At 30.9% G+C, this 26,674-nt stretch overlaps 3 protein-coding genes and 1 non-coding gene across 6 annotated transcripts; 2 read left to right on the forward strand and 2 right to left on the reverse strand.

The window, feature by feature from the left end:
* Window positions 1-1,280: 1,280 nt before the first annotated feature.
* LOC105121486 (uncharacterized) lies at window positions 1,281-3,959 on the reverse strand. 3 transcript variants are annotated; one of them, XM_011020141.1, is made up of 4 exons: window positions 3,577-3,954; window positions 2,802-2,932; window positions 2,622-2,706; window positions 1,281-1,695 (listed from the first exon to the last, which is right to left on the reverse strand). In XM_011020141.1, the coding sequence occupies exons 1-4, from the start codon at window positions 3,799-3,801 to the stop codon at window positions 1,606-1,608; spliced, it is 531 nt and encodes a 176-aa protein (XP_011018443.1). In that variant the 5' UTR covers window positions 3,802-3,954; the 3' UTR covers window positions 1,281-1,605. The 3 variants fall into 3 exon arrangements, with proteins under 3 accessions (XP_011018443.1, XP_011018444.1, XP_011018445.1); XM_011020142.1 differs by having other exon boundaries at window positions 2,802-2,905; window positions 3,577-3,951; XM_011020143.1 differs by having other exon boundaries at window positions 1,648-1,715; window positions 3,577-3,959.
* Window positions 3,960-9,128: 5,169 nt separating this feature from the next.
* On the reverse strand, window positions 9,129-11,040 carry LOC105121672 (uncharacterized). Its single transcript, XM_011020398.1, has 2 exons — window positions 10,643-11,040; window positions 9,129-10,518 (listed from the first exon to the last, which is right to left on the reverse strand). The coding sequence occupies exons 1-2, from the start codon at window positions 11,038-11,040 to the stop codon at window positions 9,225-9,227; spliced, it is 1,692 nt and encodes a 563-aa protein (XP_011018700.1). The 3' UTR covers window positions 9,129-9,224.
* A 2,030-nt stretch (window positions 11,041-13,070) lies between these two features.
* TRNAP-UGG (transfer RNA proline (anticodon UGG)) lies at window positions 13,071-13,142 on the forward strand. Its single transcript has one exon. It is a non-coding gene; the product is annotated as a tRNA-Pro (tRNA).
* A 4,880-nt stretch (window positions 13,143-18,022) lies between these two features.
* On the forward strand, window positions 18,023-26,026 carry LOC105121487 (CSC1-like protein At1g32090). Its single transcript, XM_011020144.1, has 11 exons — window positions 18,023-18,800; window positions 19,243-19,395; window positions 20,792-20,927; window positions 21,229-21,330; window positions 21,605-21,724; window positions 22,005-22,085; window positions 22,281-22,621; window positions 23,071-23,316; window positions 23,861-24,185; window positions 25,033-25,266; window positions 25,406-26,026. Exons 1-11 carry the CDS (start codon window positions 18,487-18,489, stop codon window positions 25,808-25,810), a joined length of 2,457 nt encoding a protein of 818 aa, XP_011018446.1. The 5' UTR covers window positions 18,023-18,486; the 3' UTR covers window positions 25,811-26,026.
* The last annotated feature ends 648 nt before the right edge of the window (window positions 26,027-26,674 follow it).

The raw sequence follows: 26,674 nt of genomic DNA on the forward strand, positions 1-26,674 counted from the left end.
ATATAATTTTTTTTTTAAAAAAAAAAAGAGCTCACACCTGCATATGGACTTGGTTATATTTTTCCTTTAAAAGGTACAAGCAAATTTTTTTTTAAAAAAAGAACTAGATGGCACTTTATTTGCAAGCCCAAGTTCTTGCTATCACCATAATAGTTGGACAATCAAGATAGTTGTTTATTTATATTAAAAAAACTAATTTTAAAGTTAGTTCAACTCTAAAACACTTTGTGAATACTTTTATAACATCTAGAAATCAATTCATTAATCCCAAAAAGATCCCAAAAAATCAAAATCAATATGGATTAGGTTTTTCTTCCTTGATTTAGATTTTTTTAGGCAACATCAAAACTCTAAATAACTACAAGAAAAATCATTTCATCACATGAAACCCTTGAATACTAAGAATAATCATTTTAGCGGTCGGAAATGGCATAAACAACCATTTTTGCGAATTTCCTCTCCAATTATCAAAATTCAACAATCTTTTTCTCTCATCTCCTAAACCATGGATTGAAAAATAATAAAAATAAATTTTTATATTAAAATTAAATTAAAAAAATTTAAGGCACCAAATGGATATGATTTTTAAAGTCGGAGGACTAAGTTAAACTATTCTTGAGAACTTTGAATCCATTACTTATTTTAGTGTCTTTTCCATATTGATCCTTCCTTTTCAATCTTGTTCTTGGTCAATAAATTTGAATTAGTTGTCATTTAATTTGTTCTAAAATGGATGCAATTACTGAAAAAAATAAAATTCGAGTATCAAGATGAAAAGAATAATATTTTTTTAATACAAAATCTGAAGTGAAATGTGAGAAAATAACGATGCAAATCCCTATGGTAAAATTCCCATACCCTTTATTGTTTGTTAATTATACTTTCCTGCGTTTGGTTTGCTCGGAACGAAAATGAAATGGTAATAAAATAAAATGAAATGGTAATAAAATTCGAGTACCAAGATGAAAAGAATAATATTTTTTCAACATAAAAGTAGAGAAGATTGTTTTTTTAATTAATTTTAATTTCGATGAATTCTTAATGATAACAAATAAATTAAGTAATCTTTTTCTCTTTTTTTTAATCGTAATAAACTAGTATTTCATTGGAAATATAATTGATTCATGTTATTGGGGAACCAAACAAAAGTCCATGAGAAACCCTTTTCTCCCAATTCTATGAGCAATATAGCAAACACAGCATTAACCGTTTTCGATTCGTTTTTGAATTGGGCTCAATCCTTGATTTTATCAAAATTTAAATGAAAAGAACCCCAAAACTTAGAAAAACATGCCAAAATCCGGCATGTGAAAAACAGTTCCTCCCAATTATAACTGACAAATCGTTGAAATAAACACAATGCACGAAAGTATCTAACATAAGCCACTAAATGGAGATCGGTTTTGATGATCCCATAAATAAAACATGGAGCTATTACTGGCCGATACTACTGTTCGATTTGCAGTTCAAACTGAAAAACATTGTAGCGGTGTCGTTGTTGTTAGCTAAATTTTCAAACTAAGTTCCAACTGTTGTTACAAAAACTCTGCCCTAAGCCATGGACATTTTCGTCTTCCATCCAAGTAATTGGCAGCACCTGCAGTTTTAAACACAGAAACTAAGCTTCTTCATGACTTTGGCATAGGCTGCAGGGACAGTAGATGGTTGTCTAAGTCTACGTCTTGATTTCTTTGACTGCATCAAACATAAAATATCTGTTGATCGCAAGTGAAATCAGCTAATAACAAATCACAACCCACATAATGAAATACTAACTGTCAGGTCATAACAAGAGGATTTTCTGCTGGTAATTACAATTTTTGCAACCTGAGAGGAGAGGAATAGGGGGCGGGGGGCACTTCACAAATAAATAGTTCAAGTTGTGTTCATCTTATTTCTGATTGAGTGAAGTTCAAACCCATCAACACCACTTCTCCATTCAGGAAAAGAATCTTCAAAATGCCACCTTCATTGTGCAATGTATCTTCCACCATCATTCCTCAGGTTGGGTAGTAGGCAAAATATGATTTACAATGTGCTAGGGGATACCATGGTACGGTAAACAGAAGCTAATAGGATATTTTTGTCTGCCATCAATAAAACTCTTCAACACACAATGCAAATGAAAAGAAAATCGAGTTGAGCACACAAGGACCAAAAGAGATCCTAAATGCCTAGGATTGGCAGATGACACCAAAAGTATACTGTTGAAATCAAGGGCTGAACTAATATACATTGTGATTGAAACATGTAGAAATCAGATCAACATGGCAAACTTTCACATGACACATAAATGAAACCGGGCCACCTAAAAGCGTATTTCACAGTACTAAAGGAGGCTCCTTATTTTCAAACTCAGAATGCAATATAACATGTTCAGCGTAAACTTGATCAATAAGAGGATTGTAGTCAAGCAGTAGTCTCCATCCTTTCTAAAGCATCACTACAACTTTGCAACTGGCATAACTTACAAAATGCTAAGTAGAATTAGCTTGCACTTTATGTAACGAGAAACCAACTATATGAATCAAATATTGGGAGATAAGCAGCAAAAGACCATTTCAATTTCAACAACATGAAAGGAAATAAAAATGAAAGTGTGAAAATACTAAAAGGCATACCTTCAAGTGCGCATTATGATTCTTTCCCTCCCTCCAGCGACGAATAGTCCCATCATTCATTGTCCTAAACCTGTCCTTATATGACCTGATCGATACAGACTAAACCAGTAATTCACAAAATTTAAAAAAAAAACACTTTTGAAGAAAGAAAAGAAACCAAGTAAAACAACTTAAACTCACGAGTAAGGCTTCATTTTAAACTTTTTGACTTTGGAGGTGAGTGGAGTCATTGGCTTCCTATTCCTTTTCCGCTCCCTTGATGAAACATGACGCACTTGCACCAACTGAAGGCACACCAGAGCGAAAATCCTCTTAGAAGGAAAAAAATCAACAATTGCATAATAAAAAAAAAACAAATGATTCAGATTTAACATCAACTGGAAAATTTCCAGAATCATGTTGATTGTTAGCAGGGAAAAAGAAGGGAACATATGGGAAAGCTGAACTCATGTCAACAGAATTATGCTCACCCGTCAAAATTTCAACTTCTCTATCCTATTTTAAAAGTGGTTGATGGGAAGGTACATGAAATCTAGCATTTCTAATGTGTTAGTTATATCCTACATTGCTGCGATGCACCGCATGACTAGTCAAGTGTTAGACCAAATTAGACATGGGTTCTTCAAATTCTTGTTCAGAATTCAACTCCTTGGCAAAAAATGACTATACCCTTTTGTACAATAATTCTACAAGCATTAGTTTCAGGCCAGCCAGTTTGCATGATAGAAAAAAAATGATTGGCATTTGGTGCATAATTATTGAATCAAATATAGAATGAGGTACAAATTGTACGACCTGAAAATAACTGTTCATGCAAGGACTGGACCACGAATAACTAAATCTGAAAAAAAAAAACATTTCTTTGAGGCATTTCGTCAGTAAACAAGCATACAGTAAGTAAAAAAAAAGAGACTAATCATATAAAAACAAAACCAAAGAAACCCATAAACCTTACAGGGTGGGCGAGTGGAGACAGACGAAAAGAGGGAAGAAATTGTAGCGAAGGAAGCTGAATTGGTAACGAAGAAGACGTGTTCAAAAGGGACCCATTAAGACTCCATTTACTTGAAGCAGCGGCGAAATGGAGAGGTCGGTGATAAAATTGTGGAGACGAGTGGAGAAGGCGATGTGAGGAGGAAACAGAGGCTAAGGATCGAAGCTTGGTGCACAATCTCTGCATTTCGAGAATAAAAATTATGGGTTTTGATTTGATTAGAAGGTGAAACTGTCAGACGTTTTAGTCAGTGCTTCCCGATTCTTTCATGGGATTTTGCCTTTGGTATGGGGATTGTGGTTTGAGGGTGGATGTTTGGTAGATGGGTTAATTAGAAGCCTTACTATTGGGGACTTGTTTGCCCGTATCGAGTTAGGACTGTCCTTGTCTTGGACAATGTGGCGAGGGTGACTTCATCAATCATCAATCTTAAAATGGGTTAATTGCACCCACAGTCCCTCTACTATACAAGTTTGATTAATTGAGTCTTTTTACTCCTATTTTGATTATTAAAGTACCTCGACTGTCCATTCCATTTACAATCAGCATCCTGAAGTATGTGATGATGTTAACAATGATTTGTTATCATTCACATCAGTCGTGTCTAAAATGGAGAAAAGTTTGGGAAAACAAATCGATTGTCTAAATCTTTCATTTATTAACTCAAATGATGATTTTTTTTTTTTGGTAAAAACCTCGTGTTGTTATATAGCTCACACAAGTGAAAAAAAGATAACATTCAAGTAATGTTCTTATAATGAAAGCGAGAGTGTTTGATTGAAAAAAATATAAATATAAAATTAAATTTATAAAATAATTTTAAATTAATTTTTTTTTACTTTCAAAATAGAAAATACATATGGTACATGTCTCTGAAAACAATAATTATTTTTTTTATTTTTAAAACATCTTTATAAAAAAATTCTTAATTTTAAAATTATTTACTTAGGATATGTAATAATAAAAATGATTATTATGATAGTTTTAAAACCCAACTTAGAAGTCGATCTGGCTCGAGTCACGAGTCAGACTAACTCGGGTTAGTACAAGAAGAAAAAAATTATTATCATAGTTTTAAAATTTTATTTGGATGTTGATTTAGGGTTAAAAGTGAGGTTAATCATTAACCCTGATCAACTTGAAAACAAAAAATAGTAATTATTATAGTTTAAAAACTTGATTTAAGAGTTGAGCTAGTATAAGGCCTAAGTCACATGTTAAGAAGAACAATATAAAATAAAAGTTATTATTATTACAGTTTCAAAATTTAATTTAAGGGTCAACGTAAGTTATGGATTAAAAGGGTTAACTCAGGTTAATATAAAGATAAAAATTATTATTGTCATAGTTTTAAAATTTAACTTGGAGATTAACCGAGGCAAGGCCCAAATTACATATCATGAGAGTCAACATATAGATAAAAATTGTTATTATTATGATTTTAAAATTTAATTTAGGATTTAACTCGAGGCAATATTTGGGTTATAGATTAAGAGAAACAACTTGGTTAACCCAGATTTTTTTCCCAAAGAAATTGATGAATTATTGACTCGTGTTTTGTCTTAGGTTGACCTAGGCTTTTAACTAGGTTAGGTTAAGTCAATTTTTTCTTGAAAATGAACCAATCCAGACCCAAGTTAGCCTATTAAATCAGTCATAATTTTATAATTAGAATTATTATAATACTATTAATTTCAATAAAGTAAAAATAAATAATATCAAATCATTTTTTTAAACAACAATACATTTTTTTTAATATCAAATTTAACAACTATACATTTTTTTTAAGATTTAAATAGACTTTAAAAGCTTTTTCCCTCATGTTACATTGATTAGTTTTTTTTTTTCAAGTTACAACCTTCTTAATTTTTTTATCAAAATGTTTATTATCATTGTTTTTTATTATCTAATTAAAATAAAAATAATTTATTAAATATGATTAGAATTATTTTTTTTTAAATATATTTTTAACAAATAAATATTATCTATAAAAAAATACGGCCCCACGGTATGGCTTGGGGCACGTCCGGTAGCTATTATTTGGGATAGCACATACAAAATCTTGTAACAAAATCACCATCTTTTAAACCAAGTGACTGCAATTTTTTTGGAACTTGGCCGTGATCGGAAAACAACAAGTGTTTTTAAAGTGCTATTATAAATTCTCACCAGCATAAGAATAAATCTATCCATATAGGAGAATTATACAGAAAATCTCACCTCCAAAATACGAATTTCTTACAATAACTTTATATGATAAAATAAATAATTAGATAGAAAATGATAAATTGTGCTATTTTTGTTATTCGACAAGCAAGAATATTTTTAAGCTACTTTGTGTAATATTTGAGATCAAATTGTTTTTTTTTTTTGAAGTGAAATTAGGAATAATGCTAATCCAAATATTGACAATCAAGAAAAGAAGCAAAATTCTTTGATCATCGGGTAAATCTCTTTGGTTAATGGCAAGTGCTCTTGCCGTGGTTCGTATAAACTCAGTTTTTGGAATGGGAAAAAACAATATCTAGAATATTTTTTTAAAAAATAGAGCTGTAAGTATACTTGATATAATAATTTAAACTTAAAAAATCTTAATCCAATTCTATTTTTATCCTAAATTTTAAATTGACATAACTTTGTTTATTGGTAGATTTCAAGAATTTTTTTTTTAAATAGATGAAACTCATTTTAATTAACTCATCAAATCTAAAATTTGGATTATAAATTTCATCAGGTTTAGTTAATATTTTTATTTTAATATGTGATAAAAAAATAAAAAAAGTAATTCATAATAAATTTGAATGACAAAATTTAATAAAAAATCAAAATCAAAAAATAAAATTAAAAAAACAATAAAAAAAATCAAATGATGAATAAAAAAAAGTCATGCTCTTTGAAATTGCGGGGGTGTATGGGTCCAAGAAAATCCACATATCTGTGCTATTTTTATTTTATTTTTTTATAAGGGGCAAATAATCTATTGTTATTTTTTTATTGAAAAAAAAAAAACAGAGACAAGAGGTTATTTGACATGCATGAGATGAGACTAAAATAATTTTACTTTCATTGCGAATTGAAAATACGAAGTCAACATTGCTTCTCCACGTGTCAACCATTGAATCATGACAAAAAGTTATTGACCAAATAACTTTAAAAAATATATTTAGCTTGTTTACTTTACATATATACAGTACCCCTGCGTTTTTTAGTTATACTAATATATTAACCCATGCTTTGCAGGTGGGCTATTTTTTTGAAAAAAAAAAAAAACACTTGAAAGAAAATATTAAGGGTATAAAAGTTTTTTTTGGTGGCATTATTAATTTCAATCAAGTGATTTGATTTTAAAACTTGGTAATTTAAATCTTTTTGCATTTTGAGTTTCGAATTAAAAGATGCTAGAGCTAATATAAAATAAATTATTTAATTTAATGGATTCAAAAATAATTTTAATGATCAATAAAAATATGACATAACTTTTAAAAAAATCTTTAAGATGATAATTATTTTTTATATTGAGATAATATCAGATTAGATTGATATCTATCACTTTGCGACCTTGATCATGGACTTTAATGAGTTTATTAAATTTAATGTTTTTGTAAATTATTTTTATTTAATTTTATAATAACATTAGATACTTTTAGAATTAAGCACCAAACCTTAAAAAATATTTGTTCGAGAACATGATAACTCTATAAAAAATATAAAAAAATATATAAACCATGAATTTTATTTTTTCAACCATCCAAATATTAAAGAAAAGTTAAATTAAAAAACAATCAAAAAAATTAAAGGACCATAAACTAACAAAAAAACATATAAAGTTTGATAGATAAACCTACTAAATCTATGAATTGGGTAACTTAATCAACATGTTAAAGCTGCAAACTGAGTAATAGACTCCATTGAAATTAATAACTTGTTTTTTATCTAAACTATTATTTATTTAACTATATGATAACAAAAATATATTATTGCAAAATCAAGTGTCAAATCAATATCAAGATTTTTTTAAGATTATAATAACTTCATAAAAAAAATTAAAAAAAAATTATAAAACTTAATTTTCAATCAGTCCAATATCAAAAAATAAAATTAAAAAAAATATATTTTTTAAAAAATTAAACTTGTCATATTCGTTAACATGCCCAAGAATTTTAAAAAATTCAATAACATAATTTTTTTTCAAATCTATTTTTTTAAACTATATGGTAAAAAATAAATAAATAGTTACATAATTAAGTTCAATTAAAAATAAAAGGTAGCTCGCTAAACTCACAAACCAGAACAAGTAGAATTATCTCATAAAACTTGAAAACCGAGATATTGACTTCACAAAGTTTAATAACATAATTTTTTAAAATTATTTTTTATTTAACTAAAATTTTTAGAAAATAAACTATACTATAATACTGAGATATTTTTTTTTGATATCAACGCAATGTTGAGATTTTTTTTTATACTTTGGTAACCATATAAAAAAATTAAAATAAATTATCAACTCTAAATCTCATATACACATCATAAAAGAACTAAATTAGAAAAATAACTAAAAGAAAAAAGTGATCAAAATAATAATAAAAAACACTATTAATTATTATTGTAATCCAATGCTAAAAAAAATATGGAAAACAATATTTTCAACCCAACTTTCACTTCATACTTAATTTATATTTGTAATTATAATACCATACCACGCCACTTGCTTTTGTAATATTTTTTTAACTTGGATATATAAAATTCCAATGTTTTAAATCTTCTGGGAAGGTAAAAGACACTTCTGTTCTTGGAAATTCAAATCAATTTTTCTATTTTTTTAAAATAAAAATGAGTATAACTAATATCTTAGGTTACATGTATCAATCCAAGTCAGGTTATATTTTAAAACAATACTTCAACCAATCCACACCCAAGTGAGGATTGGTTGATACGTATAAAACTAAAGGTAAAATATTTTACAAAATGTTATTAACAGGAGAAGAGAACACGAAGAAATTTCCAAGAATTTTAGAATGAAGTATTTAATATTATAGATGAAAATTAATATATTTTAACGAGTATGATAATAATTATTTTTTAAAATATTTTTTTATTTAAAAATATATTAATTTTTTTTTATTTTTTAAGAAGTATTTTTGATATTAACATATTAAAATAATATCAAAATATAAAAAAATTAAAAATATTTAATTTTTTCTAAAAATATTTTTTAAACAAAAAAAAAACATGAATTTTATAATCAGCTAGGTTTCTCTTTAGCTGCACGCCACTACCATTCAATTGACATCTAAAAAGATTTAGATTTACCCACTCTGCTATGCAAAATGATCCATGAATATATAGAATCCATTAATTATAATTCATTAAAAAAAAATCTTTATCAAATACACAAATTAAAGCAGAATAGCTTGTCTAATAACACTATAAATAAAAATTTCATATAGGCAACAACACGACCATCTCAAACAGTTAGGGATGGAGTGTATGTTGCCACCGCCACTGTTATTTGGTGAAAAAAAGAAAAGAAACATAAAGATAATTTATTTGTCTGCACATCAATGAATAACTATGGCAGTCATACTCCAAAACGTAGGTTTTTTTAGCACTTACGAAGGTGTTCCCTCCTCAACATCTTTTGTTACAACATTGCCTGCCGTATCCAAGCCAGCAACAGGTGAGCCCTCTTGATCATACTCCTCACTCACAAGCTTAGCAGCCACGGCTCCTCCAAAATCACTGATGTTTCCGTAAATCAATAGGATAGCTCCAGAGATGGCAGTACAAAATGCAACTCCAAAAGAAGTTCTAAAGTTCCCAGGGATTGTTGATGCAACTGCAAAGCCTATACAAGAGCCAAGAGCTCTTCCCCAAGAAAACCATGAAGAGAATACTCCTTCTTTTCCTTGTGGTGAGCAATCAATTATTAAAACCTTTCCAAAAGCATGCAAAAGTCCAGCCGATGTACCTTGCAATGCAGCAAGCCCCAGTACATTCTGTCTCTGCCAAGTGTTGTTCTTATGGCTGAACCCCATTAGCCCTGATGTAATTAGAGACAAGAGAAAACCAAACAAGTGCATTTTCATCGCATTGACCTTAATAACAAGCTGTATTGGTTGCATCAGTGGCAGAGAAATCAATGGGAAAAGGAAGTAAAGTAGCCAAAAGAAAAGTATAAAAACAGGTTTAATGCATAGATCTCCTAAAAGATAGAGCACTGTGCTAGTGAAGATGCACATTGTTGTAAAGGAGGACAGAAAGGACACGATTACGGTTCCAAGAGCATGGGGGTAATTGAAAATGGAAAGCAGATGGGCAATTGATGATATAGAAGAGGTAGGAGTAGTTGAACTATTTGGTTTGATGGTAATGATATGTGATATACCAACAAGCCATTTAAGGCCACTGAAAATTGAAACAACCCAAAGAGCAACAAATCTCCTTTCTTCACGTCTAAGCATTTGGTAAGAGAAGGCTGACATGAGGGCAGCCCCTAAGCAACCAGCAGCTGTGGCATAAAGGGAAAGCCAACTAGAAACCCCTCTTCGCAATTGGAATTGCTTTCTTTGATTGATGGGTCCAGTGAAGCCTCTGATCATGTAACCAAGTTGGCGGGTGTGGGAGGCCATAGCAACGGTGCTACCTGCTATAATGGCTGCAATATACGGAGGGAAAATCCAATGGACATTGAAGAATCCTGTAGGCAGACAAAAGAAAGCTCCAACTGCTATTGCTGCTGCGGGAATTATTTGTGGTTTCTGGCCATGGTCGAGGTACTTGGAAATGGAGCCAAGTATTGGAGCAGCCAAAATCAAGCCTATACCCCAGGAGAGGGAAGTCCACTCTAATGGAGAGAATTTAGCGTTGCTGATGTTAATGGATTTATTTGTTATGGCGTCGTACCTGCAATTTAATTAAGGACTAGTTTATTACCTCAGAAAAAGACACGATCATAATATTTCACGAGCCATTCATTTGTTATTTCTTTGGTTGTACACTATAATACAATAGCTAATAGCTAGCTTACAGTCTCATCTGGTCTGCCCCACATAACAAGCCCTTCCTGTTCATTACCAAGTCTCCAGCAGGTTCTGCTGGTGAATGGAAGATCTGGCTGATGATGAGTGGGAAAAGGACTGGAACAAGTGTAGTATGAATGAAATAGGAGCACAGTTCATACAAATACCAAAGCCAAGTTTCCCCTGTAGTAGGCTTTCTCACAGTTCCCGTATAAGCCCCGTAGACCTCTCTACCCCTCTCAATTTTCATCGCTGTGTTGTGCACATCAGGTGTAGCCGTATCTTTCACATCTTCACTAGTACTAGCACCAGAGACCTCCCTGGTGTTCGTCGAGGAATTGCCAGCACAAGGTGCGGCCATCTTCTGGTTACTCTCAACAATCTCAACACGACCGCTTTCCGCCATGCTGCTCTTTTACGCCAGGAGTGATGGGTACAATGCGAAGAGGAAGTGACAAGCTAGCATTGGAGAAAAAGGGTCAAGAGTGTTATAATACCGCTTGTAAGTGCTTGTGTGTGGACATAGATTCATAGGCAGATAGCTGGCACGAAATTCTCGAGAATTTTACAAACCTCTTTTCTGTTCATTTATATATTAACATAGAGAGGATATTGGCATCATTCCATCATGCCTGCGGATCTCTTGTTTCATGTATCAGAAAAACCAACGATTTTAGGACTACAATCCAAAATATTAACATTGCACCATGCAACCGATGCGTTAGTGACGGCGACATTGCGTTATCTTATTACTTGAAGCCTCCTTGGAAGTCAAACTTAACAAGAGTGGCTTAAAGAATTAATCTTCTTCTATTCTCAAGATCAGATATTAATAATTTTAGCATGATTAAGTGACGTAATTGAGCTGCCCGATATACTTTAACACAATTACTTGCCTTGGTCTCTCCTCATTGCGAGGCCTTTATATTCCTACCTTGGATTTCATTATTTTCTTTTACGTCTTTTTCTTGAAGTTATTCTAATTTTATAAAATTTAATAAATTAATTTAAATTGAGTTAAATTATTTTATTTAATTTTAATTTTATTTTTATTTTTTAATATTTAATTTAAAACTTGACTATAATAAATTTTTATTTATTTTTTATAGGGTTATTATAATCTTATTACTCGAATCACGAGTTTTGTAGGTTGACTATGTTAGATCATGTTTTTTTTTTATCTTTTTTAATTAACTATTTTTTTATTTTATTTTTTAATATTAGATTGATTAAAAATTTAATTATATATATATATATTATTTTATTTCTTTGTATTTATCTCGATCTTATAATTATAGTTTGAAAAGTTAATATGAATTGACCGAGGATATTTTTTTTATTTTCTTAATAGATTTTTTTAAATTAATCTTTCAATATTGGGTTGATTGAGAGTTGTGTTTCATAATCTTTCTTATTTTATTTTTTGGATTATCATGGTTTCATAATCTAAGTGTGGATTAGCTTAGTTGCCCGATTTTTTGTCTTATTTTTAATTTTTTTTAATTTTATTTTTCAATAATAAGTTGATTGAAAATTAGGTTTCATAATTTTTTTTTTATTTTCTATGAAGCTATCTCATTATCATAACTCGGGTCAGAGTTTGGTTGGTTAACTCAGGTTATTTCATGTGGTTTTCTCGTGTTTTTTTTTAATTATTTTTTTTTTAATTTTATTCTTCAATATTAGGTTAATTAAGAATTAAGCTTCATGATTTGTTTTAATTTTCTTTCTGTACTGTTATCTCGATTCCATGACTAAGGTTTAACAAGTTAATCAAAGTTGACTAAACTCATTTTTATAACTAAATTTTATTTTAAATTTTATCCTTCAATATTAGATTGATTGAGAATTAGACTTAGTTTTTTTTTTTTATGTATTTTCTATAGAATTATCAGGGTCTCATGATCTGGGTTGGAGATTTAACAAGTTAAGTTCAGTTTATCAAAATAAATTTGAGTTGATTTGAGTAAATTCAAATAAATGCAATATGTTATTATCTCAATATTCAAAAAATATATCATTTTGATTTTATTTTTTAATCAAACTATATTCTTATTGATTGTTTAGATTGTCTTTGAACCTATAAAGTTAACTATGCCACATCGAGTCAATCTCCACATAATTTATCTAGTTTTTTTTATAGGAGATATATTAATAATATTTTAATATCTTTTTACATTCAACAAAAATTTAATTTGACTTATAATATAGTGAAAGTAATTATCTAATGGCAATTAAGAGAAAAGACATAAAACCCAAAATATTATTTTTTATGTGATGTATTCTTGCAAACCGGATTCGTACGATGTAACATGGTTCTAAAGCTAAATACATGGAGATGAAATCACCTCAAACTACAATCCCATTAAAAAAAAAAAAAAAGTTAAATATATAAATTCATGATGGATATTATAAAGTTGGAAACCATAACAAGATGGGCATTTGGTCTAGTGGTATGATTCTCGCTTTGGGTGCGAGAGGTCCCGAGTTCGATTCTCGGAATGCCCCTCATTCCAAACGTTTTTCCATTTTGAGTCAGTTTTGCATCGCCTTCATGGAAATGACCGTTTGGCATGTTCAGTAGAACAAACCCAAATGGAAAATGGAAACGTAGATAACATCGTCAAAGGTTAAACAAAATAATGCACTTGCCAATACAATAATAATAAAAAAGGCTATGAACATCTCCAGATATTTTTTAAAAAATCAATGATATTTAATAAAAAAATTCTAAAATTATTTTTTACTAATCTATTTTAATGTGATGAAATTTAAAATGTTGAGGGAAAAAAAAAAAATAGGCAAGTGAGCTTGTGGGCTTAATATATAAAGAAAGAGCCCTGCCCCTTGCAGTAGGCCTTTTATTAGAGAAAAATAGGGAGGACAACCCTTTTGTTTTTTTTAAAAAAAGTTTTTTTTACCTTCAAAACACTTATAGTAAAACCTTGATTAACCAACCTATTAATCCAAACACCCTTAATTTAATTCAAAACACAAAATCAAGCCAAAAAATGTTTTTTTAAGGGTAAAATCCCTTATACACTTTATCTAACAAGACGAAGGGTAAAATACATCTTAATTGAACATTTTTTTGTGGAGTGAAAATCATTAACACTAGGAACAAGTTATTTTGTCTTAAAAATATAGAGAATGGATGACTTTTCTTCTCTTCACCTATAATCTGGATACTATCCTCTATCAAACCCAAGGATCTAAACATAAATAAAATGAACTCCTAGATCACAATGTATAATTGTAAAAATAAAGTGACCAGAACACAAATTAAAACAAAAGCCAAGGCTAAATCTCCAAAAGAAGAAGAAGAAGAAGAAGCATTGAATGAACATTTCTGTGCCAAAATAAAGCCTTTATTTCTCAAACACTTTCATTTTTAATCATTTTATTTCTAATTTTATATAAGAAAATAAAATTGAATTGGTTTTTGCAAAATCGAGTATTAAACAAATATTGAAAGGTTCTCTTAACATTGATAACTCAATAGAAAGCAGATACGAAATAAATTATCAAAATTTAACCTCTAATTGATACAAATAAAATGATGAAATTAACAAAAAACTATTTAATAAAAAAATAGAAAAACCTTATCGAAGTCCACAGTGTTTTTACTTACAATGCGCATTGTACATAAAAAATCTAAGCTATTTAGTTGTATCTAGATAGGTGGCTTGCACGATGTTGTGAGTTAGGTTGAATTTTTTCTAATATAAAAAATATATTCAGGCTAAGCCATTTTTTTTAAATAAGCAAGAAAGATCCGAAACCCAGGTCATTAACTTGACTAAGTTTAATAAACTCAATTAATTTCATAATATAATAAAAATGCATCGATATTAGATAAAATGATAAAAAAATAATAATAATCAATAATAAAAAAAATGCCTGGTAGAGATCTATCGTCGCTCTGTTATGAACACCACTTCACTATGATAAAGAGCTCATTAAGACGATTCCAACACTGTTATAAAAGGTTATATAACGATATTAAAAGAGACCATGCACGCCATACATAAAAGAAACAACCTATGATGCAAACTAAACAAAATATTTTCAAGTAAGCTTCTCATACTTCTATCTAATTAATTAGTTTAAACTAATTCAAAAACAAAATCTTTTTAAATAAAGTTAATTTAAAAAAAAACAATAAATAAAAAGATATGTGATAGTCTAAATCATTTTAAAATTAATGAAAAACTCCATAAAAAGAAAATAAAAATAATAACAAAGAGTAATCTCTAATCAAATAAATATCGAAGATTAAAATTGAAAAAAAATTAATATTAAAAAAAAAAGCTAATTTGAATGAATGTTCTAAACTTGAATTAATGTTCTAGCTTAGTGAATCTTAAACCTCGACTTAATAAAAAAATTTAATTATTAATTAATTTAATATTAAATGATAAATTAGAAAAAATATCAATTTTATATAAGAAAAAAATTAAAAAATTGAGAGGTTTCAATTAATTGTGACATGAGTGTTCCATCTACCATGATTGATATCAAGTCGCAAAAACCTCTTTTAATTATATTAAATTGCTGGAATTGAATTTGTTTTTTTTTTTTAGTGAAAGAATCATGGAAAGATTGAGGTTATTTTATTAATAGAATGCAAGAGATTACAATTCATTGCTCGCCTAACCTCCAATCTCCTACCAATATTTCTAATAGAAATTGTTAACTTTTTTTTTTTTTGTTGAATTTAGAAGACTAGTTTGAATTTTGAATCAGATTAGGGGGCCTGGATCTGTTGAAGACCGGTTATTCCCTTGTCCATTCGCTGTTGTTTTCCTTTGCTTCCACGTGCCCGCCATGCATGATTTCATAAACATCAACCGTCCATCTCGCTCCATCTGCACCGTTGTTTGTAACATTAATCATCAGCCGTCCACGCTTCATGCACTAACCTACGGTAGGAAGGTGACTTCATCTGCTCTCCACCTGTCTGTCTTGCCAGACCACTTTGCCTTCCAGAGACAGCAATAATCCCAACCCCTCTGTTCCTGCAAGAGAGAGTGATTCCATGAAATCAATCAAAGCCGAAGCCTGCAGCACAAACTCTGAGAATTCTCATGATTGAAGAATTATTTCCAGTACAACTGAAGGAGATTCGATGAGTGGATAATTGAAAGAATAAGACCAAGAAGATCGAGAGAATTTAAAAAATGGAGGCGGGCTTTACAGCACAATGCCGTGTCGAGGACAGGAATCATTTCTCATCAATAGATTTTTAATTAGTTGATAAAATTAGTAAAATTATCAATATTAATTTAAAAAATTTATGATGATGACTTCACGTCAAAAGCAAATATTTTTTATTTATATTAATTTGCACATATTTCAATTAATTATTATAAATTTTAAAATTAAAAATTAGATAAACTTCTAACAACTATTAATATTAATAATCTCAGAACTCAAACTTGAAGCTAAAAAAAACTAACCCTTTAATCCAGTCATATGTATTTCTTAAATGAAGTCATCACAGCACTCTTTTATAACAAGTTACATGCAAAGTTTTTTATTTATTTTATTTATTGGATTTGTTGTTTATACTTTGAAATCAATTCATGATAATGGTGTTGGGAGGAAACTTATAAAAGATGTTATCACAATGGAAGGAAGGTTTTAAGTCCGGGCTCTAATATTTTCATTCCAAGAACTTTGAAAAATGAAGGTATCTCAAAAACCAAACATACTAAGAGATTGGAATACACTTGTACATAAGAAAAACAAATTAAAAAGAAGAAAAGGTAAAAAGCCTCTGGAAGATGATCGATGAACTCAAATTTAACTGAATTAAAATCTCCATCAAATGAAATGATCCTAAACTATTAGCCGAATTAATTATTCCAGGATCCAATTAATTTTTGGGTGTTGAGCATGCCAACATCCATTATTTCATCAGGGTATTCATTTAATTGGGTTCCCACGGACCCAAATAATTTATAATTTGGGTGCTGCATGAGCAAGCATCCATTATTGATTCCAAGCATAATGTAGTTTTTGGGTATTTGGCATATATCCAACATCTATTAGGTCCAAGCATGACACTTGGATTCAATTATTTTTTGTTTCTCGGCATACGCACCAAGTTCAACTCTCTTAAACTTACATTAGTAGTAGAATATAATGTAAAATATTATATTTGTAAAATGATTATTCAATCATTTTTATCTATTAAAAAAACTCATGAGTTATAAATATTTCATGAATATTTTAAATATTAAGTTAATGATTTTTTTATTCTCAATATTATTATTATATATATTTTTAGAGTTTTTTTTAAATATCAATAATTTTTTTTAAATATTTATTTAAACGTTTAATCCTTAAATGTACAATATATATATATAACAATTACCAATCATCTTAATTTATAAATATTAAATACATGCTATCAATCATCTTCATATTATTAAAATAAAAAAGTTAATGGATTATTTAGGAAATAATCTTTATTCCCAAAGTACTTGAATGTTTGGTACCTCGTGAAGAATAAAACCTTTAAATAGTTTAATCATTACAATCTTAGCTGGATAAGATCCTTTTGTATCATATCACGGTGTGAATTTCCTGTGTGACGTATGAGTTGTCATAATTGTACGACAATTTTATGAATTAAAATAAAAAATAATTTAATTTTTTTCTCCAAATAACTCTGGGGGGTCGTATTAAGATTTTAAATTCAAAATCACAGGCAACATTTGACTACTTGTGTTCTGTCCATAAACAGCTCATCAATTATAATTGAAGGCACCTTGCTTGCCCCTGTCTTGTAACCCAAAAAAACAAAAAGGAAGATCCGAAGGCATCTTCATTATCCGACACAAGTTCGCACACAGAAGCATAATTGAGACACGGATCCCTGATTTCTGTCAAAGAAAAACGCTCCATTGCCTTAAATAAAAAACCAATTCTATTAACGGAAAAGAGATTACATTTGTGCTTTCAAAAATATTAAAGATATATAATATATTTAATATAAATACTCGTAAAATTAGTTGAATCGTGTATAAATTAATTAAATCCTTACCTTAATAATAATAATAATAAATCATATCTTCTTATTAAAAAGTTCAATACTGGAGAAGGAAACACAATAAACATATTGGCGAGCCCATTTTTGGCCACTGATTTGAATAATAAAATAAAAGCACATCTTTGGCCCCTGGTTTAGGGATTCTTGTCATGATTACGTATAGCTTTCCACCGCCAATAAAAAAGATGGAGTTACTCCATTGAAGACAGTAAAGAGACTTTTTTTCACAAGGAAACAAAAAACTAGCAAAAAGCGACACATGCACAACAGAAAATAGACCCACCTACTCTCAACTCCTCTATCTCCCTGTCCCTTTCCCCCATCCCCGCCGTAACTCCTCCATCAATGCCTCACATGCACATGCACTCTCGAGTCAAAACAAAAGAGAAGAAGCAACAAACTTAACTAAACCCAGATTCCTCAAGAAATTAAAAAACAAAGAAAAAGAGAAGAGATATGGAAAGTGCAAAATAACAGCCTTGAAATCCTCAACCCAGCAACACATGTGTTGCAGAGGGATCCCAATTGAACTTGGCATCTCCACTTTCTCTTCCAAACAAAAAGCACCATGGAAAGGTTTCCACCACCTCCCACTTTCCTTTCCAGGGATAAAAACGCGCACTCACTCAACTTTCCTAACATATTATAATTATCAGAAAACTAACGACAACAGTAAAGCCATATTCTTTTCCTTTTGTTTCTCCTGTTCCTCTCTCTTTCCTTCTTAATTCCTTCACCAACTCTCTCCCTCTGTTTCTCTCAACTCTATCTCTCTCTGTCGTTCTATTGTCTACCATGGCAACTCTTCAGGACATAGGAGTCTCAGCTCTCATTAACATTCTTGGTGCTTTTGCTTTCTTGCTAGCTTTTGCTCTCCTCAGAATCCAACCCATCAATGACAGAGTTTACTTTCCGAAGTGGTACATTAGTGGAGGAAGGAGCGGCCCAAGAAGGGCTGGTAACTTTGTGGGCAAATTTGTCAACCTCAATGTCAAGACTTACTTCACTTTCTTGAATTGGATGCCTCAAGCCTTGAAGATGACCGAAGCAGAGATTATCAATCATGCTGGTCTTGACTCTGCTGTTTTTTTGAGGATTTACACTCTCGGGTACTCTTCTTTTTTCCATTAAGAACTTTCCATCGTCTCAGTCTGATAAAATGCTCTCGATTTGTTTAACTATGAAACCAATAGGTAGTGGAAATTGAAAATCTTGAAAGGTTACGAGTGACAGTGAAAGTTGCTCAAGTGAATTGGAGGGAATTTTTGAACTTTGGCTTCTTGGAGCTTTATGTGGGTATCTTTGCATATGTCCATCTTGAGTTGTTTATTGAAGAACATTGAGAGAAGATGTTTGTCTTTCTTTGCAAGTTCATTTAGTGTACCATTGACACTGACTGATGCTCTTCAATTGCGGTTTTTTTTTTAAATGGGTTCTGAAGAAAATCCCATTTTGCTGTCTTTTCCTTATAACACCAGTTAAGACTTTGAGGACTTGATTATCAGTTTTGACAGATGTTTAACAACTGATGGTTTCCAATTCATCTGGCAGCTTAAAGATTTTTGTGCCAATTACAATCCTTGCGCTCTTAATTCTCATTCCAGTGAATGTATCTAGCGGAACGCTATTCTTCTTAAGGAAAGAATTGGTTATGAGTGACATCGACAAGCTTTCGATATCAAATGTTCGTCCTCAATCCATAAGGCAAGTTTTTGCATTTGCATATGTATTTTACTTCTTTATCATTACTTTGATGATTCTTTCTCTACTATTTTCTGCTTGAATTACCTTTCTGTTAATGGATCTGATTTCCTAACAAATGGATGAAATTGACACTTGGCTGGTGTTACTCATCAAACTGAACGAAGAAAAGGGAAAATCCACGATTATGTATGTTTTTTAGAGGCATAACTTAGCATATTCCAGTTGAAGTTTCAGAATTACATAGGCATGACTTATTTGTATATTGGTAGTTGAATGGCACTACATAATGGGTTGGATCCGTTTGGTTACGTGTTTGCTTCGATCACATTAAAATAAATATTTAATTATATAAAAAATATAATTTAATTTTGATGAGCTTCAAACAGGAGTTTTGTTGAAACAACTCAAAACTACTTTTCTTTGAAAAGTATTGCAATGAATTCATGAACAATGCGGATGAATTACATTGTTTATTGTTCAAGCGAATAGTATAATTTATTGGCACTGTTCACTAGTGAACAGCACTGTTCACTTAATAAACACTGTAAATAAAATTTAATTTACTTGTATTTTTTTTTCTTAGTATATTTATTTTTTAACATTTTTTTTAAGAAAAAATTAATTTAGAGTGAATTAAATTCACTCATATTGTGATATTGTGATGCAAATAATATTTTTTTTTTCTGAAAAACTAGTATAGAGTGAATTAAATTCACTCGCACCTTAATATCAATTTTATACCTGATAATATTTTATTTAATTTTATTGCACGCTCAAAAAATTATGAAAACTATAGTTCTTATCGGATGAATTTTGTACGTAATAGAATTGTAGATGGTTTAATGAAATGATTAAACATATTTTATATAAAATATTATTTATTTCATGATGCAATAGTAGTAATTAATTCTACAATATTTAAATTCAAAATTATTAATATCAATATATATATTTTTTACTTATTTTATAACCTCAATTTAAAAAGCATTATTAACCAAGCATATTAAATTATTTTTTGTTTAATTTCAATTTTAACCACAGTTTTAACCAAATATATATAAATATCATACCAACCTCAACTAAAAATACTTTTTATAAAATAAATTTTTTTCAAATCATAATTATAAAAACTACCACAATACCATTTTTCTTCTTGTTGTTTCATATATATATCTTCATTCGAAGTTGTAACCCTCTAATATTAGAAATATTAATTGTGAAATTGTGTATTTCTCTCACTTTTTGGCAACATTGTGTCTTGATAGTCCAACCTGAGAACCTAGGAAAAAAAGGCCGCATAAAGGATGGCTTCTTTATGTTCTATTGCTTTATTACAACTTTGAAGATATATATTTTAGTATATTCTGAGGAATATATTCTTTTTAATCAATTTCAGGTTTTTTATCCACATAGCATTGGAATATGCATTCACTATATGGATTTGCTTCATGCTCTACAAAGAATACGATCATGTAGCATTGATGAGATTGCGCTTCTTGGCTTCAAAAAGAAGACATGCTGAACAGTTCACTGTGAGTTGGACTCAAATTTTCTTCACTGTTTACAAGGGAATTTTCTGCATGATATCAATCAAAAGAAAACCACATTGTTCATTTCAGTCCTCAAATATCTGTATTGGAAATTCATTTAGTTTATGTGATGATCTAACTACATGCTTAGTTTTGTTTTTTAGAAGGCTTGCTTCTTCTTGTTTTTTTGGTGTGTTTGACATTTGAAGAGACATGATCAAGAAAGAAAAGAAGGAGATGCATCTCATGAGTCAATCAAAGGATAAAGCTGGTTTTCTTCTCATAAACTTGTTATTTTTTGCAGGTAGTGGTCAGGAATGTTCCACATGTTTCTAGTCGGTCAGTATTAGACACAGTGGAGCAATTTTTTCAAACAAATCATCCAAATACTTATCTTTGTCAGCAGGTATTATAGTTTTATTGCGATTTATCTTGACTAATTTATTTTTTCTTTTTTCTGTAGTTTTAATTTTGTTATGTGAAAATGGTTTTCTTATGGATTTTATGTTTGAATGATGCATGCATGATTGCGAGTTTTCTTGATTAATTTTCCAGCTATTTTCACGAGTAATTTGATTAAAATGAAAATAGTCTTTGCATGGATTTTATGGAAGGATGGCACACGCATGATTGATGTTAGCCTTATAATTTATTGAAGAGAATTTGAATTTTCTTTTCAGGCCGTCTATAATGCAAACAAATTTGCAAAGCTTGTGAGAAAAAGAGATAGGCTTCAAAATTGGCTCGATTACAACCAGCTTAAATTTGAAAGACATCCAGACAAGAGGCCCACTCGAAAGGTAAGTTCTGTGTAAACCTTTTAACTCTGTAGCTTGTCAAATGAATTATAGTTTATATGTGTGCAAATTTTTACAAATTAGGACATTCCAATTGATTTGAAAATTCATTCACGTGAGTTATAAACATCAAGTCCAATGATTGAATCAGTGGTAGTCAGATGTCATGGAATGGTGTAAATCATGGAAATCATACACCTTTTGTATTAAGCTTACATGACCAGAAGTCTTTTTATCTATTAAAAGAGCATCACATTGATGGTTTGACTTGTTTATTTTTCAGAAAGGTTTTCTTGGACTCTGGGGTGAAAGAGTTGATTCTATTGAATACTACAAACAACAAATGAAGCATTTGGAGAAAAACGTAAGTCATGAGTTCTTTTCCGTGTTCAGCGCATCAACATTTCATTACGTTAAGCATAGTTGTCCTATGCCATATTTTTTTAACTTGTTTTGGATTCAATGTTTTACTTCTCAAAATTGTTGATTAAGACTCAGGTTACTGATTTTAAGACTATTTTGTTGCTTAATGCGTTTATTTTCTGCCCATATGTTTCAGATGGCATTGGAACGCCAAACAATTCTCAAAGACTCAAAATCTATATTGCCAGTTTCTTTTGTTTCTTTCAATTCGCGTTGGGGGGCTGCTGTTTGTGCACAAACACAACAGAGCAAGAATCCGACTTTATGGTTGACAAATTGGGCCCCAGAGCCTCGTGATATTTACTGGCGCAATCTGGCTATACCGTTCATGTCATTGACAGTTCGAAAGCTTATAATATCTGTGTCTGTTTTTGCCTTGGTGTTTTTCTACATGATACCCATAGCTTTTGTGCAATCCCTTGCAAACTTGGAGGGTCTCGAGAAAGTAGCTCCTTTCCTCAGGCCAGTCATAGAATTGTAAGTAGTGTAAATGTTTCTTCATTTTGTGAGCTGTCTAGTTTCATGCCAGATGAATCAAATTTATACCAATGTGCCTGTCTCATATTTTTAACATTGTTGAATCTCTTTTAACATATTTAGAGAATTTATAGTTGGTCTTCACTATGTCATTGTAATTAGCATTTGCGACTGATGTTCTTATTGCCATTTTATTGTCCATGCACATTTCTTTATCTATGCTTCCTTAGTATTTGAAAATACTGTTGGCAATTTAACTTGATGATTTTGGTCTTAACATCACTAGTGTATTATAGTGGATTAGATGATCATCAATTTGTTTTGAAATTGAGGCATTCTAGGCTTGGATTAATGACATTTTAATCATACAACGATTTAAATGCCTTTTAAGATTTGGAATGCAAATAGAAGTGCCTTGACCTCCTTACTAAAAGGTTAATTTTGTGCAGGAAATTCATCAAGTCATTCCTACAAGGTTTCCTTCCTGGTCTAGCACTTAAAATCTTTTTGTACATTCTACCAACAGTTTTGATGATAATGTCGAAAATCGAGGGATATATTGCACATTCAACTCTGGAGCGAAGAGCAGCAGCAAAGTATTATTACTTTATGTTAGTGAACGTATTCTTGGGAAGCATAATTGCTGGAACGGCTTTTGAGCAGCTGGATGCTTTTCTTCACCAATCACCAACCCAGTAAATTCGATATCTCTATAATCTTAGCTTTCCTAATTTCTACATGTGAAAAGTTTATTATAGATGTGGGTAATTTGGATGAGCTAGTGATTTTGTGATTTAGTTTCCTTCGATGCTTCTCTGAATATTACCAATGTTGACTGTGATGGGATAAAAACACATGCATAATTTCAATAATGATTCAACTGAAATCTAATTGTTTAAAATTTTTATTTGGAATGTTGACTGCGATGGAGTAAAAACATATATAGAAAATGAGTTGTGGGTTTAACCTTTTACCTTAAAACATTGATAAGTAGTAAGTACCAATCATACTATGCAAAAAAGGAAACATCATATATCCATGTAATTGGATTGCAAGTGGTTCTCTTATACAACGTAAGAGAGAACAGTCATATGATGCATATATCACAATATACCATTATCTGATTCTTGATTATTTCGCGCAAAGCAACCATATATTTGAAAGTTTTACTCATTTGTTCATCAATCTTTATCTCTACATGTTCCAATAATGATTTAAGAAGAAAATAATTTATTGCAGGATTCCTAGGACTATTGGGGTTTCCATACCAATGAAGGCTACCTTTTTCATTACATATATTATGGTTGATGGATGGGCTGGTATTGCTGGAGAGATTCTCAGATTGAAGCCATTGATCATATTTCATCTTAAGAATATGTTTTTGGTAAAGACTGAAAGAGACATAGAAAGGGCCATGGACCCTGGTAGTGTAGATTTCCCAGAGACTCTCCCAAGCCTCCAGCTATACTTTCTTTTGGGAATCGTGTATGCTGTGGTTACTCCAATACTGCTTCCTTTTGTTCTAGTATTCTTTGCTTTCGCATACTTGGTTTACCGTCATCAGGTTAGTATATTCAGGATGCTTGATTTTTTACAACCTTTGTACTATGTTTACTAGCATTATTTTATTGGCATCTTTTAAAATGGATTGAGCAACATCTTTGAATTGACCTGAAAACATTTGCTTTGGGATTTTAGATTGGCCAAGATTTGGAACCCATAACCAGGTTGCGTTTGTGATTGTCAATATGATATTCTATAAAGCCAGTTGTTTGGTGTTATCTAACATCTTTGGTGATGTGATCTTTCTGTGGTGCCCACACAACTTCTTTTGTAGGTTTACCTTCAAAATTAAACACTGACGTGGTTGTTAATGTCTTTGCTAAACTCCTAAGATAGCCTTTTTCATATGGAAGCAGCTAGATCTACCTTGCTATCAGTGGGATGGAGAGTTCTTCCCCCCAAAACAATGTCCTTTTCAGAACTGTCATATCCAAATGCAATATTCAGTATATCCACAAATGTGTTAAATTTGCTGATAATTTTTTATATTCATTTGTTATTACAATATTATTAGTAGTATTATTTTTCTTTTAATGTATTCTACAAAGAAACTTGCGCATAGTTAATTTGGTAAATAACCGATCAACCAGGGACTCGTTTTTGCGAAGGAAGGGAGATTGGGACTCTGGTTTGAGTCCCACTTTAGGCCGGGAGGGAAGGCTCAAATTCTAAATGCCTTACTATTTAAAGAAGATGGATTATATAAATAAATGCACTATTTTTTATATGAATAAAAAAAAGTAATGCTAGAATTCTTTTCATGGCCAATTATCTTAATATTGTTACTCCAGTATGTTTTGTACGCATTAGTTTTACTTGTTGATTTGAATGTCTACTTAATGTTGCAGATAATTAATGTCTACAATCAACAATACGAGAGTGCTGCTGCATTTTGGCCGCATGTTCACAGCCGTATAATTGCAAGCTTATTGATATCTCAACTCTTACTTTTGGGCTTGCTCAGCACAAAAAAGGCAGCTAATTCCACTCCTTTGTTAGTTATCTTGCCCATATTGACATTATCCTTCCACAAGTATTGCAAGATTCGCTTTGAGCCTGCATTTAGGAAATACCCTCTTGAGGTAAGTTTTGTGTTTTGCAAGTTTCGAAAATCTCATTGTATTATGAAATCACCTTTTCAACTTTAAATTTGAATAGAGGCACGAGGCATGCTTGTCTTCAAGTTCTAATGCCACTGTTTTCCTCTTGGTTCTACTTCAGGAAGCCATGGCGAAGGACATAACAGACCGTACTGCAGAATCTGATGTGAACTTGAAAGCATATTTGGCTGATGCATATTTGCACCCAATTTTCCGTTCATTTGAAGAAGAGCAATCGGTCGAGGTCAAGGTCAAGGTCAAGGTAGAAAAAAACAAACCACAAACTGCTAGTGATCGAATCAGTGAACTCAGCTCCCCTTCTCCACATCAAGTCAATCATCCTCCTTCCCCACCACAAGTCAATCATCCTTCTTCCCCGCCACATTATGTCTATCATCCTTCTTCTCCCCCTCAGCATGCCTATGACCCTTCCTCTCCGTCCCATTATGCGTATCATTACGAAAATGATATCTTTCATGCCCCCACCCCACCTCATTATGCCTATCATTACGAAAATGAGCCTTGATATCATGGAGCTACTAATCTACAAGATCGATTGCTAACCATTTTTCGTTTTTGTTTTTAAATTCCCAATTTCGGCTGCTCATTTAGATTGCTTAGCTTTTTTTTCCAGATTGTAATTATTGGTTTGTCGATGTAATCACTACTGGCTAAAATATGATTGGAATTACCTGCATGTTATATATTTGACTTTGAGGAATTTCATAGGCATCCAAAACTTCGTTTCTTTCTTTCTTACTTTTTTATTTTTGAATTTGTCCTGGAAAGACGAGTGTCCTAGCAAGTGCAGTTGTTCGGTTGCAAAGATTCTGCGGGGGCAATGACCAAGAGTCGAGTGAGACTTGGGGACCTTTGTCTGGTTCCACCACCCCCAAACTAGTCAATTGTTCTTCAGAGGCCTAGTTACTTGTCTTAACACACTGGTTACATCTCTTATTCCTCGATATGTTAGAGAAAAAATATTGCACCAACTTGTTTGATAAATGATAGCCAATTTTCTGTTTGATAAATTGCGAAGCCAAGTAAATAGCTTCTCTCTCCTTTATCTTCAAACTTTCAATCTCGCATCAAGAATAAACTCTATAGCGGGGTGTTTTGCCGAGACTACGATAGTGCTATAGAAAATGAAAAGAAACAAATTAAATAGATAAAATCCCAATAAATACAATGCTCAAGAACTAAATGAAAACCATTTTTTAAAAGATAAAAAACAAAAAGATATAGCAATGTTCTAGTGAATGGTGCTTTATGAGGGGAGCTACGGTTAGATTTATGAATCTTGTAGTTACTTTTTAATATATATTTGTGTGTGTGTGTTTTGGAATATAAAAATATCCTTTTAAGAATTTTGAAGTTTTCGTTAAATTTT

Source organism: Populus euphratica, unplaced genomic scaffold (assembly GCF_000495115.2).
Source record: "Populus euphratica unplaced genomic scaffold, PopEup_1.0 scaffold25.1, whole genome shotgun sequence".
NCBI classification, from domain to species: Eukaryota; Viridiplantae; Streptophyta; class Magnoliopsida; order Malpighiales; family Salicaceae; genus Populus; species Populus euphratica.